The sequence below is a fragment of the Neomonachus schauinslandi genome, chromosome 4, assembly GCF_002201575.2.
Source record: "Neomonachus schauinslandi chromosome 4, ASM220157v2, whole genome shotgun sequence".
NCBI classification, from domain to species: domain Eukaryota; kingdom Metazoa; phylum Chordata; class Mammalia; order Carnivora; family Phocidae; genus Neomonachus; species Neomonachus schauinslandi.
The window spans coordinates 57,750,715-57,771,229 of record NC_058406.1 but is presented as its reverse complement, the minus strand read 5'-3'; the positions used below and the strand labels follow the sequence as shown (position 1 = coordinate 57,771,229).

General features: G+C 37.0%; 1 protein-coding gene across 1 annotated transcript in view; it reads left to right on the top strand.

Annotated features, from left to right (window-relative positions):
- NEGR1 (neuronal growth regulator 1) overlaps positions 1-20,515 on the top strand; it is an 861,650-nt gene that overhangs the window by 662,378 nt on the left and 178,757 nt on the right. The window contains exon 5 of the mRNA XM_021678114.1: positions 10,081-10,201. Within this exon, the coding sequence (XP_021533789.1) occupies positions 10,081-10,201 (121 nt within the window). The remainder of the gene's footprint in view (positions 1-10,080; positions 10,202-20,515) is intronic.

The window sequence follows — 20,515 nt, the reverse complement described above, 5'->3', positions numbered from 1 at the left end:
TAATGGTTCTACAATTCCATGTATTACTCAGTGCACATCAAGATAAGTGTACTCTTAATCCCATCATCTATTTCACTATCCCCCACCCACTGCCCCTCTGGTAACCCTCTGTTTGTTCTTTATAGTTAAGAGTCTGTTTTTTGGTTTGTCTCTCTTTTTTTTTTTTTTCCTTTGTTCATTTGTTTGGTTTCTTAAGTTCCATATATGAGTGAAATCATATGGTTTTTGTCTTTCCTTGATTGGCTTATTTCGCTTAGCATTATACTCTCTAGCTCCATCCATGTTGTTGCAAATGGCAAGATTTCATTCTTTTTTTTTTTTGGCTGAATAATATTCCATTATATATACCACATCTTCTTTATCCATTCATCTATCTGTGGACACTTGTGCCGCTTCCATAATTTGGCTATTGTAAATAATGCTGCAATAAACATTGTGGTGAATATTTCCCTTTGAATTAGTGTATTGGTATTTTTTGGGTAAATACCCAGTAGCGTGATACCTGGATCACAGGGTAGTTCTATTTTTAATTTTTTGAGGAGCTTCCATACAGTCTTCTACAGTGGCTATGCTAGTTTGCATTCCCACCAACAGTGCAGGGGGCTTCCTTTTTCTCCACATTCTCATCAACACTTGTTGTTCTTGAGCTTTTGATTTTAGCCATTCTGACAGGTGATATGTCATTGTGGTTTTGATTTGCATTTTCCTGATGATGAGTGATGTTGAGCATCACTTCATGTGTCTGTTGGCCATCTGTATGTCTTCTTTGTAGAACTGTCTGTTCATGTCTTCTGCCCATTTTTTAATTGGATTATTTGGGTCTTGGGTGTTGAGTTGTACAAGTTCCTTATATATTTTGGATACTGATCCTTTATCAGACATCATTTGCAAATATCTTCTCCCACTCAGTAGGTTGCCTTTTAGTTTTGTTGGTCATTCCCTTGCTATTCAGAAACTTTTTATTTTGATGAAATCCCAATAGTTTATTTTTGCTTTTGTTTCCCTTTCCTTGGTAGATATATCTAGAAGATGTTGTTATGGCCAATGTCAGAGAAATTACTGCCTGTGCTCTCTTCTAGGAGTTTTATGCTTTTAGGTCTCACGTTTAGGTTCTTAATCCATTTTAAGTTTATTTTTGTGTATGGTGTGAGAAAGTGGTCCAGTTTCATTCTTTTGCATGTAGCTGTCCAGTTTTCCTAACACTTTGAAGAGACTATCTTTTTTCCCAGTACATATTCTTGCCTTCTTTGTTGAAGATTAATTGACCTATATTGTGGGTTTATTTCTGGGCCTCCATAAAGTGTTTTATGTTGTCCATATAGCAATCCTATGAAGTAGGCACTGTTTATTTTATGGATGAGAAAACTGGAGTTTAGAAGGGTTAAGTAACTCAGGTAGTGAATGTTACAACCACTTTTGTTTGGCTGCAAAGAAAAGCCTTTTCACTGCTCTATTTTGTGACTGTGTAAATGTTTAAGGTCTTGTGGAAGCTGGAGGTACATTACAAACTGTATTATTTTCATCCCCTGTGAAAAGGGAGCAGAGGTGTATTCAATGTGAAAGTCCTTTACGTGATAAAGATTATTTTTCAACTATATTTCAGTAGTTTGATTTTTTTTTTTTAAATCTGGCTAGGTAAATTACTTTTAAAAATTTTCCCTTAGCAATAACATGGAGTTTTCAGCTTTCTTTAAGATCAAATTAGTCCATAAGGCAAGGAAATATTTGCTTCATGGAAAGGGTTTATTGACCTAGTGATTCATTTCAGTGAGATCTATGACAGCCTTTGAAAGATTGTCATTATTCCTTACCCTAAGGTGCAACCTATCTTCAAGGAAGAAATTTTTCAACTACCATCATCCGCATCTGTAACAATTGTGTATTGAGCACTTCCTATATGATGTGTTTTCTGGTAGGTACTGGAAACCTTAATTTCTTTTCAAAGACTGTTTATTTGACTAAGGCTTCTTTGGTGTAGCTCACAAGTTCTAGAATTTAGACCAAGGTCAACATGCTTATTTACCACAGTGTTTTCCTACATAGCTTCTGTAGGACAGATTTCCTCATGATTTACTTCTCTTTACTATTCTTCACTCTTCTTTATTGTTGTAACTATTTAATATGGCACCTTCGGCATTGTCCATCATTTTGAGGGAGAGGGATGGTGTCAAATTTGTTTGCCTTTGGAGCTATAGAGTTTCATTTGAACTACCTCAATTCACTAAGGCTATTGAAATAATTCTTGGATTCACTCATCTTTTTGATAATAGGACTTTGTACAAAACCAAAGCTCCCACTGAGAATGACAAGAGAAGAAGAAGGTCTTTGTGGCTATTGTCATGTAACTAAGAAAACTTGAATCTTGATTAGGCTTATTGGGTGCCAAGTGCAGAGGTTCTGTTGCTTGCACCTGCAGAGCCTGGAGTTTTGGATGAAGAACCTTTAATTATCTTCATCCTGAAATGACTGGCTAAACAATGAATGGAAATAATCCCACTGAGTAAATGAAAAGGGAAGACTCCTCTTTTATGAGCATCTAATCACACAGGTGTTAAATACCCCTTCTTGACCCTTTCACTGCTGGCTTTTCCCAACATCTGTTCTTTGCTGTTCCCCACAGCTGTCTAGTAACATTTCTCTAAAATTTATTTATTTCAATTTGCAATTGCTTCAGCTCATAGCCATATACAATTCGATATAAGGGCAGTATTCCTAAATTTCAGCAGTACAACAAATCAGTCTATTCCAAAGGATGCCATTGTACTTATGAATTTGAGAGGCTTAAGTAATCACTTTCTTTACTACTTTGGTGTAATTGAAAAAAGTTACATTTGAGCAAAACAAAAACTGTTTTTATGAAAAAGAAAAACAAAAACAGTTCCAGAAACACAAACACATGTAGAATGCCCGTCTTTACACTCCCATTCCCTGTAAAAGCAACTTACAGGGCCAAAATTCACAGATCAATGGAATATGGTGGTAAAAAAATAGGTTCTGGGGGCAATCATGCAGAATTTACCACTTGGTTATCTCTTCTATGAAGGGCTCAATATGATTTCTTAAAACTCAGAACATTTTTTTAGTGGAAAATGAGTGTTTTGTACAACTTAGCTAAACCATACTTGTAATCCTTGTTATAGCTCCAGTTTGAGACTTAATTAATCATAATTGTTGTGAGGTATGTATTTCTGGCAAATAAGCAACTATCCCTTATGATGTAAATGACCACAGCCTTTTCCTCACATAAAATTCATGAGTGCATAATAGCTCATGAGCACATAGAAACCTGTTGAACCAGGGATCATTGTTGACCTGAAAAGTCATGAATCACATAATATAGGATGTGGACTAGACCTTAGACACCTACTAGCCCCACTGTCCAACATACCCAGAATAAATCCCGAGAAATATTAGGCCCACAGAACTTCAATATAAAACCTTCTATAATTCCATGGTCTCATAAGTTTGGAAAAAGCTTCATACTATAAAATATTCATAAGACATACATGTACATCACAGTCTCTGAGATGTGCTCTAGAAAAGAAACCTGCTAGGTATAATCAGACGTTTTTGTGGCCATATAACTATTTTATTTACACAAAGTAATAGGGTTCAGAATGATTTAAACTTGGAATTTCACTAAAAGTGTCCTGTCACTGCCAGTTAACTAAAATGAGTTGACTCAGGTCCAATGTGACCAATGATCTATTTAATTAAATTTTCTCTCAATTCTTTCTTTTTTTATGGATTGGCCAAAGACTTTCTCATCATCCTAAAAATTACAACGGCCTCCTAGCAGTTCTGCCTGTTTCCCATCCTGCCTCTCTTTAGACCATGATCTACTCAGCAGCCAAAGAATATTTATAAAAAGTTAATCAAGCCATGTCACTCTGCTCAAAATCTCCAAAACCTCATCTCCTTAGAACAAAATTCAAAGGCTTTACCGTGGGCTTCCAGACTCTACAGAATCTGAGCCCCAGCTGCCTGCCCAATCTTCTCTTCTGGATTCTTCCTCTCACTTATCCGCTCAGGGCATGATGACCATTTTGCTGCTACTTAAACCTTTTAAGCATGTTTCCACCTCAAGCATGCTCTCAACTCAGGGCCTTTGACTTTTCTGTTTCCTTTTATTGTAATAATTTACTGCAGATGACCACATGATGTCTTTTCTCTCATCATTCAGTTTTCTGCTCAAATATTGCCTTATCAATAAGGGGCTCCATGACTGCACCACAGAAAACAATACATCTCAGCATTCCTTTTTCTTTTACTATGCTCAATTCCCATCTCAGTTCATACAACTTTCTTACTATTTATTTACTTACTTACTCACTATTGGACATGCATATACATGCATACACATACACCCCCCCCCCTCAAAAATGTTAGCCCTACAAGGCCAGGAATATCATTTTTTCTCATTAACATGGTCCCTAATAAAAATATTTAATTGACAAAGGAATTAAGAGTAGATAAGTAGATGAATCCACTTCTTCTTGAACAGTCATTTTTAGAGAGGGAGAATAATATGAATAAGGGTTCATTCATGTCCCCAAGAAAAATCAATAGAGCCTTCAAGATCAAGTGTATAATTTTAACCTCAAAATGAAATCTACATCAGACTCCCCTCTCCATATTGATTACGCATAGCCCATAGCCCTTTAATTCTCTAACAAACAAACTGTTCTTAGGGCTTTTTCTTACGTACAGTGTTAATTCTTGACTCATTCTTCATCTGTGCTTCCATATGACATTTTAGGTATCTTTCCATTTTTAGTGTCCATCACAGGAGCCTGTGAACCTCTAGCCAACAGGATCATGTCGCTTTAACTTGTGTGGTAAAACACCTAGTGTTAAGCCATATGCACAAAGAACTGCATAAAAGCCTTTTAATGACAAATTAGATTTTATTTCGGTTCATTACGCATGGGTTTTCAGGCAATGTTCCGGATTTCATGGTTTTGTTTATAATGAGTCACGGCCCCCTTGACAAACAAGAAAGTAATTAAACTAACCAGGTTATCAATAGAAGCTTGTGATGGATCTCCTGTTGCATATGGTTACTTCATCTTCAATAATAGTTGGATATTATAAAAGATTATGGCCTCTTAGTGTGACGGGGAGAGAAAGAGAGATTAAAGCCCCTGAGAATAAAGCCTCTGAGAACAAGAGGGGAAATACAATCCTACCTGTGGCTCTCACAAGCAAAAAAGTATCATAATAATTGACAAATAAGTGGAGTTTTATTTATAGATGTCTTTTGTATATTTTATTGCCTTTCATGGGGAGACGTGAATTTTGCTTTACAAAGATAATTAAATTTATTAAATAATTTCTTATATTGTGTGTGTATATATATATATTTGTGTATATATGTAAACGTACACACACATGAATACATAGATGTATATACACACACAGATATATATACACATATATGTAATATGTATTATATATTTACATATATACTATGTATATACATATATAAATGTGCATATGTATTATGTCATAATGTTTTCTTCTTCAAATATCTTTGGTAACACTTTTTTTTATTATTTTCACCAAGTTATTAGCAAGCACTTTAATAAAAATAACATTTCTTTGAAAGTTTCTTTCCAGAACTATAAATTGAACTTTTACTATTAAGAATAAAAATACCACAGAGAAATAGAGGTGCTATAATTTCAAAGTGAAGTATCACCCTTAACAGAAAATGATGAATTTCCTAGGGTATTTTTGAAAGGAAAGGCAATGTTCTGTTGTAAGTGTGTTTACAGTTTTCATATTCACTGCATATTGAAAAATCATTAAACTCTACTTTTTTATTACTTGGTAAAGAAACCTAAAATATATCCAGAGTGCACACTTACTCAGGTCATTTGTCTGAATGAATTAGTATTTGCATTTTCATGGTTCCTGCTGTGTTGAACACTTTCCCATAGTGTTATTTCAAATATATAGTATGTTAAAAAGATTGACAGAAAAGAAAATATTTATAAAAATAGATATGCATATCTAAAAGATAGTTATGATAGAAGATAGATATAGCTGCAATGCCAAAAGGAATGCACCATCCATGGAGGAAATCATTGATAAGCTGGAGTTCGTTACAATTAGAAATTTTGGCTCTGTGAAATACACTATTAAGAGTCTGAAAAGACAGGCCACACATTGGGGAAAAGTATTTGTAAAAGGCACATCTGATAAAGGATGGTTATCCAAGGGACACCTGGGTGGCTCAGTCGTTAAGCGTCTGCCTTCGGTTCAGGTCATGATCCCAGGGTCCTGGGATCGAGCCCCACATCGGGCTCCCTGCTTGGTGGGAAGCCTGCTTCTCCCTCTCCCACTCCCCCTGCTTGTGTTCCTGCTCTTGCTATCTCTGTCTCTGTCAAATAAATAAATAAAATCTTTAAAAAAAAAAAAAGGATGGTTATCCAAAATATACAAAGAACTCTTAAAACTCAACAATAAGAATATAAACAACCCAATTAAAAAATGGGCCAAAGACCTTAACAGAACCTTCACCAAATATATACAGACAGCGATTAAGTATATGAAAAGATGCTCCATGTCATATGTCAGCAACGAAATGCAAATTAAAACAATGAGATACCTCTACACACATAATAGAATGACCCAAATCTGGAACACTGACAGCCCCAAATGCTGGCTAGGATGTGGGGCAACAAGAGTGCTCATACATTGTTGGCGGGGATGCAATGTGATAGAGCCACTTTGGAAAACAGTTTGGTAGTTTCTTACAAAACTAAACATGCCTTTATCATGTGATCCAACAATTGCACTCCTTCGTATTTACTCAAAGGAACTTAAAACTTATGTACACAAAAACTTGCTCATGGATGTTTACAGCAGCTTCATTTATAATTGCCGATACTTGGAAGCAACCAAGATATTGTTTAGTAAGTGGATGGATGAATAAACTGTGGTACTTCCAGATGATGGAATCTTATTCCGTGCTGAAAAGAATTGATCTGCCAAGCCATGAAAGGACATGGAGGAACCGTAAATGCATAACACTAAGGGAAAGAAGCCAACCTGAAAAGGTTACATGCTCTATGATTACAACTATATAACATTCTGGAAAATGCAAAACTTTGGAAACAATAGAAAGATCAGTGGTTTCCAGGAGTGGAGGGGTGATAGAGATTGTGAGCCGGAGCACAGAAGATTTTTAGAACAGTGAAAATAATTTGTATGATATAATGATAGTTATATGTCATTATGCTTTCCTCTAAACCCATATGATATACAACACCCAGAGTGAAACCTAATGTAAACTATGGATTTTAGGTGATAATGATGTGTCAATATAGGTTCATCAACTGTAACAAGTGTACTGTTGTGGTAGGGGGTGTCAATAACAGAGAGGCTGTGCATGTATTGGGGCTAGGAATATATGGGAGATCTCTCTACCTTCCACTCAGTTTTGTGTGAACTAAAACTGCTCTAAAAAATTAAATCTATCAAAAGAAATGACATGCATACAACTCTTAATGTTTCTCTCCAAAACTCACCGACTTATTGTCTTACCCATCTCAGGCAATGGGTATTATAACCTTCCAGTTAAGCCAGATGAAGTCATCCTGAACTCGTTTCTTTTTTTCACATCTGTTAGGAAAATCCTATTGGCTTCAACTTCACAACAGACTCCAAAGCCAATTACTTTTACTACCTCTAGTGCTGCCACCCTAAACTGAGCTGCCAGCATCACTTGCCTTGCTTACTGCAACAGCTTCCTACAAGAGCTCAGCTTCCCTTCTGGCCTCACTATGGTCTTTTCTCAACACAGCAGCCAAAATACCTTTGAAATGAACATCAGATTATATCTCTCTTCTATGGTAGTTCACCATTTCACTCAGAGTAAAACCAAGTCCTTAAAATCGCCCTTGGCCGATCTTCCCTCCTTTGGCCTTATGTATTAGTCACGGTTCTCCAGAGAAACAGAACCAATAATATATATGTGTGTATATATATATCTACATTTCTATATAGATATATTTCTATATGGAAATAGACACACATATATTTATAAATCTATAGATGTCTAGATAGGTAAATACACACATACATATTTACACATATCTACCTACACACACACATGTATGTAAATCTTTAGATGTCTAGATAGATAAATATGCACATACATATTTACACATATCTACCTACACACACACACACATATATATAAATCTATAGATGTCTAGATAGATAAATACACTCATACATATTTATACATATCTACCTACACACACACACACACACACACACACAAAGAGATTATATTATGAGGACTAGCTCACGTGATTATGCAAGCTGAGAAGGCCCCCGAATTGGTGTCTGCAAGTGAAAACCCAGGAAGGCCAGTGGTATAGTTCAGTCCAAGTCTGAATGCCAGTGAGAACCAGGGGAGCCAACGGTATAAATCTCAGTCTGAGGGCAGAAGACCAATGTTTTACCTCAAGCAGTCAGACAGAGAAGGGGGGAAATTCTCCCTTCCTCTGCCTTCTGTTCTATTCAGGCCTTCAGTGGACTGTATGGTATGTACCCACATGGGAGAGGGCCATACACTTCACTGAGTCCACTGATTTGAATGTTATTTCCATACAGAACCAGACAAACCCAGAAATAATGTTTAGTAAATACCTGGACACTGTGATGCAATCAAGTTTACACAGAATTAACCATCACACTCCATCTCCTGATAATCTCCCTTCTTTCTCTTTGCTTCAGCCACATGGTTATCTTTGGTATTTTTCAAGCAAACCAGACTTGCCTCAGCCTCACGGCCTTACTGCTAGCTGTTCCCTCTTCGTGGAAGGCTCTTTCTCCAGATATCCACAGAGCAAACTCACTGATCTACAGCTAGTCTTTACGTAAATCTCACTTTCTCAATGAATCTTCCTCAGATAACCCTACATAAAATTGCAGTCCATTCCTTGAACATATTCCTCTTATCTTGCTCTAATTATTTTTTCCCATCTTTCTAATCACCTTCTAACATTTTATTTAAATTATTTTTTTACTGCTTATAGTCTGTCTCCACATACCTCCCTCCATCTAGAAATAAACTTCATCACATCAGAAGGATGGACTGCTTTTTGCCTTGAGAAATATCTGGCATATATTGATGGCTCAACAACTATTTGATGAGTAAAGGAGTGGCTACGCTACAAAGAAGCTTTTTAAGCATCATTTTGTGTGCTTTGATCTCTGAACATGCAAAGATAAACGAGATACTCACCCTGCCTTCAGGCAGCTAACAAGCAAGCCTGGCATACCCATAAATAATTACAATACAAGATAGAAAGTATATGGTATGAGAGAGATTTAGATAAACTATTGAGAGAAAGGAAAACTATTTTCAACCAGAGCAACAGGAAAGAGTATGGAGACACCTAATTGAGGCTGCATCTGTAGAAATGGAAAAGAATAGCATTTCAGGTATCACTAATGTGCTAAAGCGCAGGGAACAGGCAGAAGAAAACACAGGAAAATGAAAAGAGGTCAGGCTTTGTGTCAATATGCCTAAGTCAATATGCCAATATTAAGCCCAAATTCTGCAGCTAAGTAGCTGTGTGACCTTAGATAAATTATTTAACCTCTCTGAGCTTCAGTGTTCACATTTCTGATATTGGGATAATCCCATCTAGCTTAGAGTATTACATGAGGAAATCATGACCATCAAGCCCCTAGCCCAGTGACTGGCTCCCAGTGATCACTCAATAAATGAGAACTATTATGGGAGTGTAGTTTGACTGGAGTACAGATGAAGTATTCCCCTCAACAATGCCATTTTTCCAACAGGAAGCAAGGCCAAAATGTATTGCATTTACTCTGCACTCCTTGGGAACATTCATCTATTGTCCAACTTGAAAAATGAAGCTGAAAATGACTAGTCTTGTATCAGAAGCATAAAACACTGAAAATGTGATGCATTGGCCCATCAGGCATAATATTGCTTTGAATATAGAAGGAATAAAAATATATGTGTGTTATACTTTTGCTGATGAGTAGTTTTAGTTACCCACCAGTTTCTTTGCTTGTTTGTTTCTTTTTCAGTCGCTCCTACAATTCAGGAAATTAAATCTGGCACCGTGGCCCCGGGACGCAGTGGATTGATAAGATGCGAAGGTGCAGGTGTGCCGCCTCCGGCCTTTGAATGGTACAAAGGAGAGAAGAAGTAAGGGCTTTGTGATTATTACTGTGTTTCAAGCACTTTGAGCTAATGTGTTTGTGTTTCAGATACTTACTTGAAGCCCTTTCTTTAACCGGCTTGAATGATTCTCAGCAGCCTCCTCGCAGGCAGGCAAACTGAAGGGGCCCACATGGGAGGGATGAGTAGCTAATAGCATCTAGAAGAAATGTCCACTTTAGTTTTATATGATCACAGAAATGCCTGCAAATCCCATGTCGCTGATACATTTCATTTCTCCCCTTCCTTTCTGAACCAGTACCCCATTGCCCTTGCTGGCAACCATGTTTACTTGGGAAGTAAACCAGCTTTTAAAGAACTTGGGCACAGCTTTCATGAGTGCACTCCAAAAGCAATTGGAGCTGCTGTCTCTGCCTGGCTTCCCTGAGAAGTCTCAACCCTTTCACCTGCCTTACTCTCCTGCAAGGCATTTTAACATTTCATTTTATAGAACACAATGTTTTAGATATTCTGTCACTAAAGGGCCTGTAGAGGAGATAAAATACATGGTTAAAGGACTAACCAAGGGGATTTTAGGGCTACTGTAACTTTAGCTCTATGTGATTGTCCCCTTGAGGAGCCCCAGGAAAAGCCTTGACAAGAGCTATTGAACAAGAGAAGACAGGACTTGACTACTTTCTCTTTACTTTCAACCAGTAGGCTCATTCAGACCTCTTCAGCTGCTCTTACCAAGCTATCAAAGAAGAGTGGGACCCCTGTGGGTTAACTGGAAGATGTAATGCAGAGGGGAGGATATTATCTAGAATATATATATATATATATATATATATATTTTTTTTTTTTTTTTTTTGCCTCAAAACTAGGGAAGAATGTGTTCAAGAAAATGCTAGGTTGGGCCATATGAAACTGCCATTTTTAGTCAAAAAAGCTAAATATTGGCAATTCCACACTGTTCAACATATATATGTATGGGGTTTACTTATTTATACCATGGCTCGTGACAGGACAGCTAAATGTCTGAACTGAAAACTAGTGAAATGACATAAGAGCTTAGATGTTGCCATAATGGATGACAGTGGATGGAACATAGCAGGTACTTTTTTTTTTTTCTTAAACTGTAATCAAAAGAAGATTTGTAGAAGACCTTCTCCTTCTTCAACACCAGCCTTAACAATAAAGGATATCCCCATAACTATCTCATTTGATCTGAATAACTGACTCTGCTTTTATCTACAATTATTTGCAGCTATTTTTATGCAACCTCTTCTGTAATTTGGGATACTCAATTTTTAATTCTTTTTACTACTTAATGTTTTTACTAATTCTAAATCTACCTCTTTGGGGCTTCATAGAAGCCCCATTTTTTATGTACTTAGAATTAGATAAACTAGTCTGTGGTCACCCTTGTCCTACGGTACAATATTGTATATCAGCCAATAACCTTTCTCAGATTCTGATAATCCAGATTCAGAAGTTCAGTTTTTGATTATATGGACAAACATCTAGAAGAGTGGTTTCCAATCCTCTGTAAGTTATGAAACCCTTTTTTCAAATACAATCTTATGTGGAAGCCCAGTAAGTAATATCTTTGAAAGCCGGCCTTCTCTGGTAGATGTGGGGTGAATGGAGCTTCAGTTCCATGTCTCAGAACCTTCCCTTGCAATGGCCCCCCAAATCCCTGGTTCTTCCACGAAGTGCAGATTAAATAATGACAAACTATTTTACATACCTCTCAAAGTCCCTTTTGAATCTGTGTCATACCTTTCTTACAAGCTTAACAGAATTATCCCTAGTAGTACAAGTGAGAGCTCCTTTGTTAAAGTCCTTTTGGTTTCCAGTATTTTGTGAAATTATGTCCTGAATTTTTTTTTTTCTATTTCTCTCTCTTTTCCTTTCCTAAATTCAGCAACCATTGTCAGAAAAGGCTACAATAATCCTTAGTCGACTTTCTTGGCCTATAGCAAAAACAGCAAAGGACCCATTGGTGTCCGTAGTCATAGCTTCAGTGACTTTTTCCCTACTGGAGAGATGGACTATAGCTTTTATTACATTTTCAAAGGAGTTTAGAACCACTGCTAAAAAGGGTGGATTGATTCTCTCCAATCAATGACCTTTCCCAACACACTCACACACCTAGAGAAAATCTGGGAGCTGTGAAAATCAAATGCACTCGTCAAAGGCAAACATACTTTATTTCAGAGTGAAGTATATGTCATTCGTTAAGGTTATAGCTGAGGAAATACTCAAATTATCAAATACCACAAGAGTATATAAAATCCTCTCAAAATTACAGTGAAGCAAATTTGAGAATGTGAAAGGAGTAGGAAATAGAAGGGTTCTGGTTGCTGAATGGTGGTTGTTACACTCACTGAGTGGTTTACCATGCTACCTTCTGAGCCCAGGCCATTCAAATATTTATCTCATTAAAATGAAAAACGACCTATGTAAAAAGCACCTGCTGTCTGACAGGCACTGTTCTAAATTGTTAACAGACATTAACCCATTTTATTTTATTTACAACAAACTTAATAGGTAGGTACTATTATTGTAACCTTTTGCTTGGGGGAAACCAAAGCACAGAGTGTTTTTAAGTAATTTGCACAGGTTCATACAGTTAGTGGCAGAGCTGGGATTTGAACTCAAAAGTCTTGCAAATCTTCATGCAGAGTCCATGCACCTTGTGTAGGTCATGGCACTTCAGAGACTATCAAAAATAATTTGAAATGTCAGTGTTAAATGGCAAGGGTCAGGGCATTGCGGGTCAGTTATGAATTAGCAAAATGAAAGACTGCACATACAAACACACTTTCTGAATTTACTTAGTCAAAGACACAGAAATAATGGAATCAAGGTAGACACACAGAGAAGAAACAGATAGAGCACGTTTCCAAGCTGTTTTCTTGACCTCAAGGTCACTAACAGAGAAACATGAAGCTGTCAGAGACACCTTTGACAGGTCAAAGTTTGGCAGAGTTTTTACAAGATCTGGAAAAGTTTTATTTTTCTACTTCAAGCTTGCAAAAATATTCAGAAATAACTTACTCTCTTCACTTCTACTTAAGAGAATGTTTATAGGGGCACCTGGGTGGCTCAGTTGGTTAAGTGACTGCCTTCGGCTCAGGTCATGATCCTGGAGTCCCGGGATCAAGTCCCGTGTCGGGCTCCCTGCTCAGCAGGGAGTCTGCTTCTCCCTCTGACCCTCCTCCCTCTCATGCTTGCTCTCTCTCTCTCAATAAATAAATAAAAATCTTAAAAAAAGAGAGAGAATGTTTATAAAAACTCAGAGCACTGGGTGTTATAAGAAAACAATGGATCGTGGATCACCACATCAAAAACTAATGATGTATTGTATGGTGACTAACATAACATAATAAAATTAAACAAAAAAAAAAAACCACCTCATCTCTTTTAAATTAAGATCTTCAAAGCCGGATCTTCATTCAAATAAATATGGACAAATAACATAAATAAATAAAAAAGGCAGTACCTGAACATCCTTAGTCTCATCTTTGCCTATAGTTCTTCCACATCTTATAAAATCCATTATCTGTGTACTGAGAATAATCTAAAAACCTTTTTAAAAAAAACATGGAAAATAAAGCACAATTTAAAAGAACAGAAAGAAACAAATGCTTACTGAGGACAAATAATTTTCAAGGTTCTTTAAATTCTTTTATCTCACATATTGTTCAGAGTTCTGTGAAACACAATTTATTGTCCTCAATTTACTGATGACAGAACTGAGGCACAAGAGACTTAACCTGTCCAAGAGCTCTCAACTTCAAAGATGCCATCAAGACACATTTTATTGTTAACCTTTCAGTCCACATTCTTTCTCTTGTATACACTGCCATTCTTAGTTATCTACTGCTAAATAAGAAATTAACCCAAGACTTAGCAGCTGAAACCAGTAAGCATTTGCTGTCACAGTTTCTGTGGGTCAGGATGGGAGCAGCTCAGCTGGATAGTTATGGTTCAGGGTCTCTCATCAGGTCGCAGTCAGATGTCATCTGGTGCTGGTCATCTAAAGGCTTGACTAGGGCTGGAGGATCTGCTTCCAAGGTAGCTCACTCAGATTCCTGGTAAGTTAGTTCTTGTTATAGTCAGAAAGCCTCAGTTAATTGCCTCTTCATAGGGCTCCTTGACTGTCTTCTTGACGTGGTGATTGACTTTTCCCAGAACTAGTAATCCAAGAGAGAGCAAGATAGAAACTGTTTATGACCTAGTCCCAGAAGTTATGCTGTCATTTCTCTAATATCTTATTGGTTACACAGGGTGACCCTCTTCAATGTGGAAGGGGAAAATGGGGACATGAATATCAAGAGTTAAGAGTTATCAGATACTATTGGGGCGCCTGGGTGGCTTAGTCATTTGGGCATCTGCCTTCGGCTCCTGTCATGATCCTGGGGTCCTGGGATCGAGCCCCACATTGGGCTCCCTGCTCAGCGGGAGTCTGCTTCTCCCTCTCCCCAGCCTCTCCCCCTGCTTGTGCTGTCTCTGTCTCTGTCTCTCTCTCTCTCAAAAAAATAGATAAAAATCTTAAAAAAAAAAAAGGAATCATCAGATACTATCTTCAAAGATAGGCTTCCATAATGGATGACAATAAAAAAAAACTATTTTTTTACATTAGAAATATTAGCCATTTGAACTTTAGTTTATTACACTGTTTCGATAAGCATCATGAGAATGACTAAAGTTATATACTTGTTATTAAAATATTATCCTTTGGTGTAAAATGGTTATTTTTTTAACACTACAGGCTCTTTTAGCATACCTGATAGGGACAGTGCTCACAGACTTAATTTTATTCCATATGCATTTTATTTTTGGGAAAATCAGAGTTTAGAGTTCAATTATATATAAAACCAAAAATTTAAACTTTTTTTTTCTTGATAATAGAAAGAGACTCCTTATATCCAGTGAAGGGCATTTTCAGAATAGGCAAAGTACTACTAAGCAAGTAATATCTTTGATGACATGAAATTAAGTTAATCTATGGCTTGAAAAGAGTATATTTATTTAGGATTAAGACCAAAAACATAAAATAATTTTTTTTAAGATTTTATTTATTTATTTGAGAGAGAGCACATGAGAATGGGGAGGGTCAGAGGGAGAAGCAGACTCCCTGCCAAGCAGGGAGCCCGATGCGGGACTCGATCCCGGGACTCCAGGATCATGACCTGAGCCGAAGGCAGTCGCTTAACCAACTGAGCCACCCAGGCGCCCCATAAAATAAATTTTAATGGACTAATGTTTAAGTAAGTATTACAAAAACATGGACTTTGTAACATTTTGTGAAGATGGCACTGCCATCTTGTAATGGTACCTACTTGGTAGGTAGAGCAGTGATGTAAAGCAGTGATCCACAACATTTTTGAAATATATATCCCTATGAATAAAATTCAAAACTTAGGAAAAACTATCAGTATATGATTACTTATTTGTAAACTGTGTATATGCAGTTTTGAACTAATATTTTGCAGACATTAAATGACCTATAACAGATAAAATTTAAAAGATGAGATACAATTATAAATGGGCATTCTATTATTTTCTTTTCATTCTATTATTTTCCAACAGATCATTTTATACCCAATTTGGAGTACCTGCCCTCCATTTTGGAGACTCTTGTAAAGTATGTTAGTTTAAAATAAGGAATTTTAAGGAATTTTCAAGGGCAATTTTAATGACAGGGAAATTTTACCCTACCTACCGACTTTGTAATTTTATAACACATATAACTCACTGTATACTATCTTACCCATTCCTCACACAATTCTAACTAGATTTTTTTAAATTTAATTTTATTGTAGAGCAAGAGAGGGGAAGAGAGAGCACATGCATGAGTAGGGGTAGAGGGAGAGGAAGAGAGAGAGAATCTTAAGCAGCCCCCTGCGGGGCTCGATCTCATCACCCTGAGATCATGACCTGAGATGAAATCAAGAGTCGGATGCTTAACTGACTGAGCCACCCAGGTGCCCCATACAATTCTAACTAGATTATACCTAAGGGAAAAAACTCTATCTCATAAAGGTAAAATGACTTGTTGAAGGGAAGTACAGAATGGGAAATAAAATCTAATTCCAAGGCAACTTTGGTAGGTGATGGATATATTTATGGACTTGGTAGTGATGGTTTCACAGGTGTATACTTATCCCAAACTCATTGAGTTGTATATATTATTCCTCAACAAAGTGATTTTTTTTTTTTTTAAAGATTTTATTTATTTATTTGACAGAGAGAAACACAGCGAGAGAGGGAACACAAGCAGGGGGAGTGGGAGAGGAGAAGCAGGCTCCCCGCAGAGCAGGGAGCCCGATGCGGGACTCGATCCCAGGACCCTGGGATCATGACCTGAGCTGAAGGCAGTCGCTTAACCAACTGAGCCACCCAGGCGCCCAACAAAGTGATTTTTAAAAACAAAAACAAAACCAACCCATAATTTCCTGAGTCTTGTGTCAAGATATCCCTCTTCTAGATTTTATACAACTTTGATTATTCAGAAGAGACTAGAAATAAGTTAATTCATTCTCTCTCCCTCTTTCTCTCTCTTTCTCTTTCTCTACCCATTTTTTTCTCTCTCTCTTAAGAGATTAAGCAGTTACATATTTTGACTTAGAAGGGTACTGGAAATAACCCATTACCATCCCATGTTAAAAATAATCTTCTTCCTGACCTGAGATTTTATGTATTCATTCAACAAATATGCATTGGGCATTTAACTGTGACATAATTGGAAAAGACTGAGAACAAATTAAGTTCGTGCATTGAAGAAACTTCTTTTTTGATGATATTTCACTTTTCTTTTCTTTTTTTTTTAAAGATTTTATTTATTTATTTGACACACAGAGAGAGAGAGAGAGAGAGAGAGCAGGAACACAAGCAGGGGGAGTGGGAGAGGGAGAAACAGGCTTCCCAGCAAGCAGGGAGCCCGATGTGGCGCTCAATCCCAGGACCCTGGGATCATGACCTGAGCCAAAGTCAGACACTTAACGACTGAGCCAGGCGCCCCTCTTTTTTTTTTTTAATAACCTAAGTCTTGTCTGTACAGTTTTGTTACCCCTATGAGGTCTTTATCATCCCAGGCTAGGGAAGAGGTAAAGGTAAATATATGAAATAAGCAAGAACATTTCAACTACTGGGAAATGGAAAACACATGTCCATGTAAGACATACATACAAAATATATTTAAAACTTTGGGCCAATCAAAATTGAAAGCGGGCTAGTCCAGTTTGCATTCCCTGATTTGGAGCTTATAGTTTGTCATAAAAATCACCAAAATGAAATAAGGGCCAAGTAAGAAGATCATAAGGGAGCCCTAAATTAAGTCCTTGAAAGTGCACAACAGGGGTCCATTCAACTCAAATCAGAGCATTAACAAATACTTCAGGGAAAAGGTAGCTTTTATGCTTCATACCAATGAACAGTATTTCCAAACATTGCAAGAAGTCAAGAATAATCATAAGCAAGTAAAGAACATGGTCAATGTAATGTAAGCATTGTGTGGAGAGGGTTCTTTTTTATGCCTTGAGGTACAGGATGTGAAATCAGGTGTAATAGGAGGTAGGGTTAGAAATGCATGTTAGGGCAAGACTTGGAGCATTTTAAATATCATGATAATACATTTAGACTTGATTCTATAGGTTTTGGGAAGCCACTGAAGGACTTTTCAAGGATAGTAAAAGTATGCACCTGTTTTCATAAAATGTTTCTCAGAGCAGTTGGGATGGGAAAGATACAAAATATGGTTTAAACTAGGGTATTAGTTGTGCATTTAAAAAGCAAGAGAGGAGGGGCCCCTGGATGATGCAATTGGTTAAGCATCCGACTCTTGGTTTCAGCTCAGGTCCTGTTCTCAGGATCATGAGATCCAGCTGTGTGTCAGGCTCTGAGCACTCAATGCTCAGTCTACTTCAGATTCTCTCTCTCCCTCTGCCCCTCCCACCATGCAACTCTCTCTCTCTCTCTCTCTCAAATAAATAAATCTTTTTTAAAAAAGCAAGAGAGAGAAAAGTTAGTATTTATATATTTCAGTGATTGATTAGATATAAGGAAAGGACTATTTGAAGATAATTTTAAGTTTTCCAGCTCAGTAATAAGGTGAATGGTGAAGTCATTAACTGAAGCTGGGAACATAGGAAAAGAGATTTGGGGGAGATTTACTGAGTTTGGCTTAGAACATACTGAAATTAAGGTGTTGATACTGCATACACAGTCCACCAATAGACAGCTGGATTTCAGTTGTATTCTTAAAATTCATAGCAATATTTCCAAAATAAATACCTGATCTCATCACTTTCTACTTAAATCCCTTCAAGGATTCTTGAATGTCCCTAGATGAAAGTCCTAACATCACAGTATGGCATGGGAAGCCTTCATGTTCCTGCCCCTGTTTACCTCTCTGGCTATCTTGCCTTTCTACCATCCCACAATAGGGTTATAACTGCCTAAAATATCTTAGTTCACAAACTGTGACATGGTCTCTATCTTTAAGGGCTTTTCATATGTTGGCCATTTTGCTTATAAACCCCTTCCACACACACACACCCATCCTGGCTACCTTTGGCTGGCTGCCTTCCATTAGTCCTTTAGTCTCAATTCAGATACCACCTTCTCTCAGTAAACTACCCAGACCCATTTCTGCTTGGAAAGGAGTCTCTCCAGATGTACTCCCATGTGCTTACCTCTATAAAAGCACTTTTTAAATGATACTCAACTTGTTTACTGGTCCCTCTCCTCCTAATCTATAATCTACCTGAGAGTGACGGCTTTGTCCTGTTCGCCATTGTGTTCCCAGCATCTAACATGGTGTTTGAAATACATTCTGTTGCAAGAATGAGTTGTGGCCTTTTAACCATGATGAAGGAGAACCATTCTCATTTTAATACATTTTCAAATTGAGAAGAAAATATTAGTACAAAATTCATCTGTAGCCTTAGATTGCAGGACATGGTAAACCCAACACCTAATTGCAAAACAGAAGCTGGTTTCTGTTGCTCAGTTCTGACTCTCCAGGATTTCTTTTTGGTGAATATGATCTCTGGAAAATGGTTGTGTTGGTATATTATGGGAGGAAATTTGACATTAAAATGGGCACATTGATATTAGAAAAGCAGTTCAAGCAGAGGGGAAAAATCTAGTCATAGGCCAGGTTGTCAGGGATACAAGACTCACTGCAGTCAGAGGAGGATTGACACCTGCACTATAGCCTTTGTTTACTTGATGTAAAGTTAAAGGCAATATCCTCCCTGTGTGAATCAAATTGTCACAAGTAAGGCAGCCCAAAGGTCTCTAATCTCAAATTATTAATTTCATTAAAATTGATAAAGTAAACAAGACATACATTTTAAATAGCCTAGTAAAGTCTAAAATCATTAAAATGTCCTAATATATTATAATACATTAATTTATTCAAATGTGCAACTAAAGATAGATACCCCTTGGGGCTGAGACATTGATGCATGATATTCTTCAGTCTGTTCCCAGGAATAAATGATATCATGTTGTATTCAAGCCTTAAGTACCAAGCAACACAGTAAACCAGTATGTTGCTATAGCAGCATGTTCACATCAGTTTTCATTTCTCTCTGGTATCTAGCAGTTCTTCCTCCTCCTTCTTTTTACTTTTTTTTTAATTTACCCTGCACATCTGTGAAAAACCTAGATGAAATTGATAATACACATGTAATTGAGACTGAGTTTGGCACATCTTGAAATCATGATGCTATGATCTTTTCAGTCACTCTCTCAGATCTTTCCTTTAAAAATAATTTCCTGTATTTTCAATATTTAATATTTGGCTGCCATCTGAGAGGAAATGTATTTGTTCTGTCAAGAAACAGACCCTATCATTGAACAATAATAACACCTATCATATTTCTAGTGCCTACTGCATTTATGTGTGTGTGTATAGATACTACATTTTATATATTTAAAAACCATTCTTATGTCAACACTTTGAGATTGGCTTCAGTTTTTCCATTTCCCAGATGAAAAAACTAAGCAATACAAAAATGTGAAAACATAATTCATTCAGCCAGGCATTCAATAACTACTTACCGTACACCTATTAAATACCCAACATTATGCTCCACGCTTAGAATATAATGAATAGCAAAAACTAGGAAGCTTGCCCTGATGGAGTTGCATGCTAATGGGGAATATGGACAGTAATCAAAAGTCATGCAAATTTATGAAAGCTTGTATCTGAAATAGTGTGGTAAAGAGAAGTTTTTGACGTGCTGATGATTTGACCAACTCAGAAAGGACTAACTCCATAGCATCACTAGGACTTGAACTTTAGAGACAATTTTGAACTTATTTAAAATTATTGCATTCTTG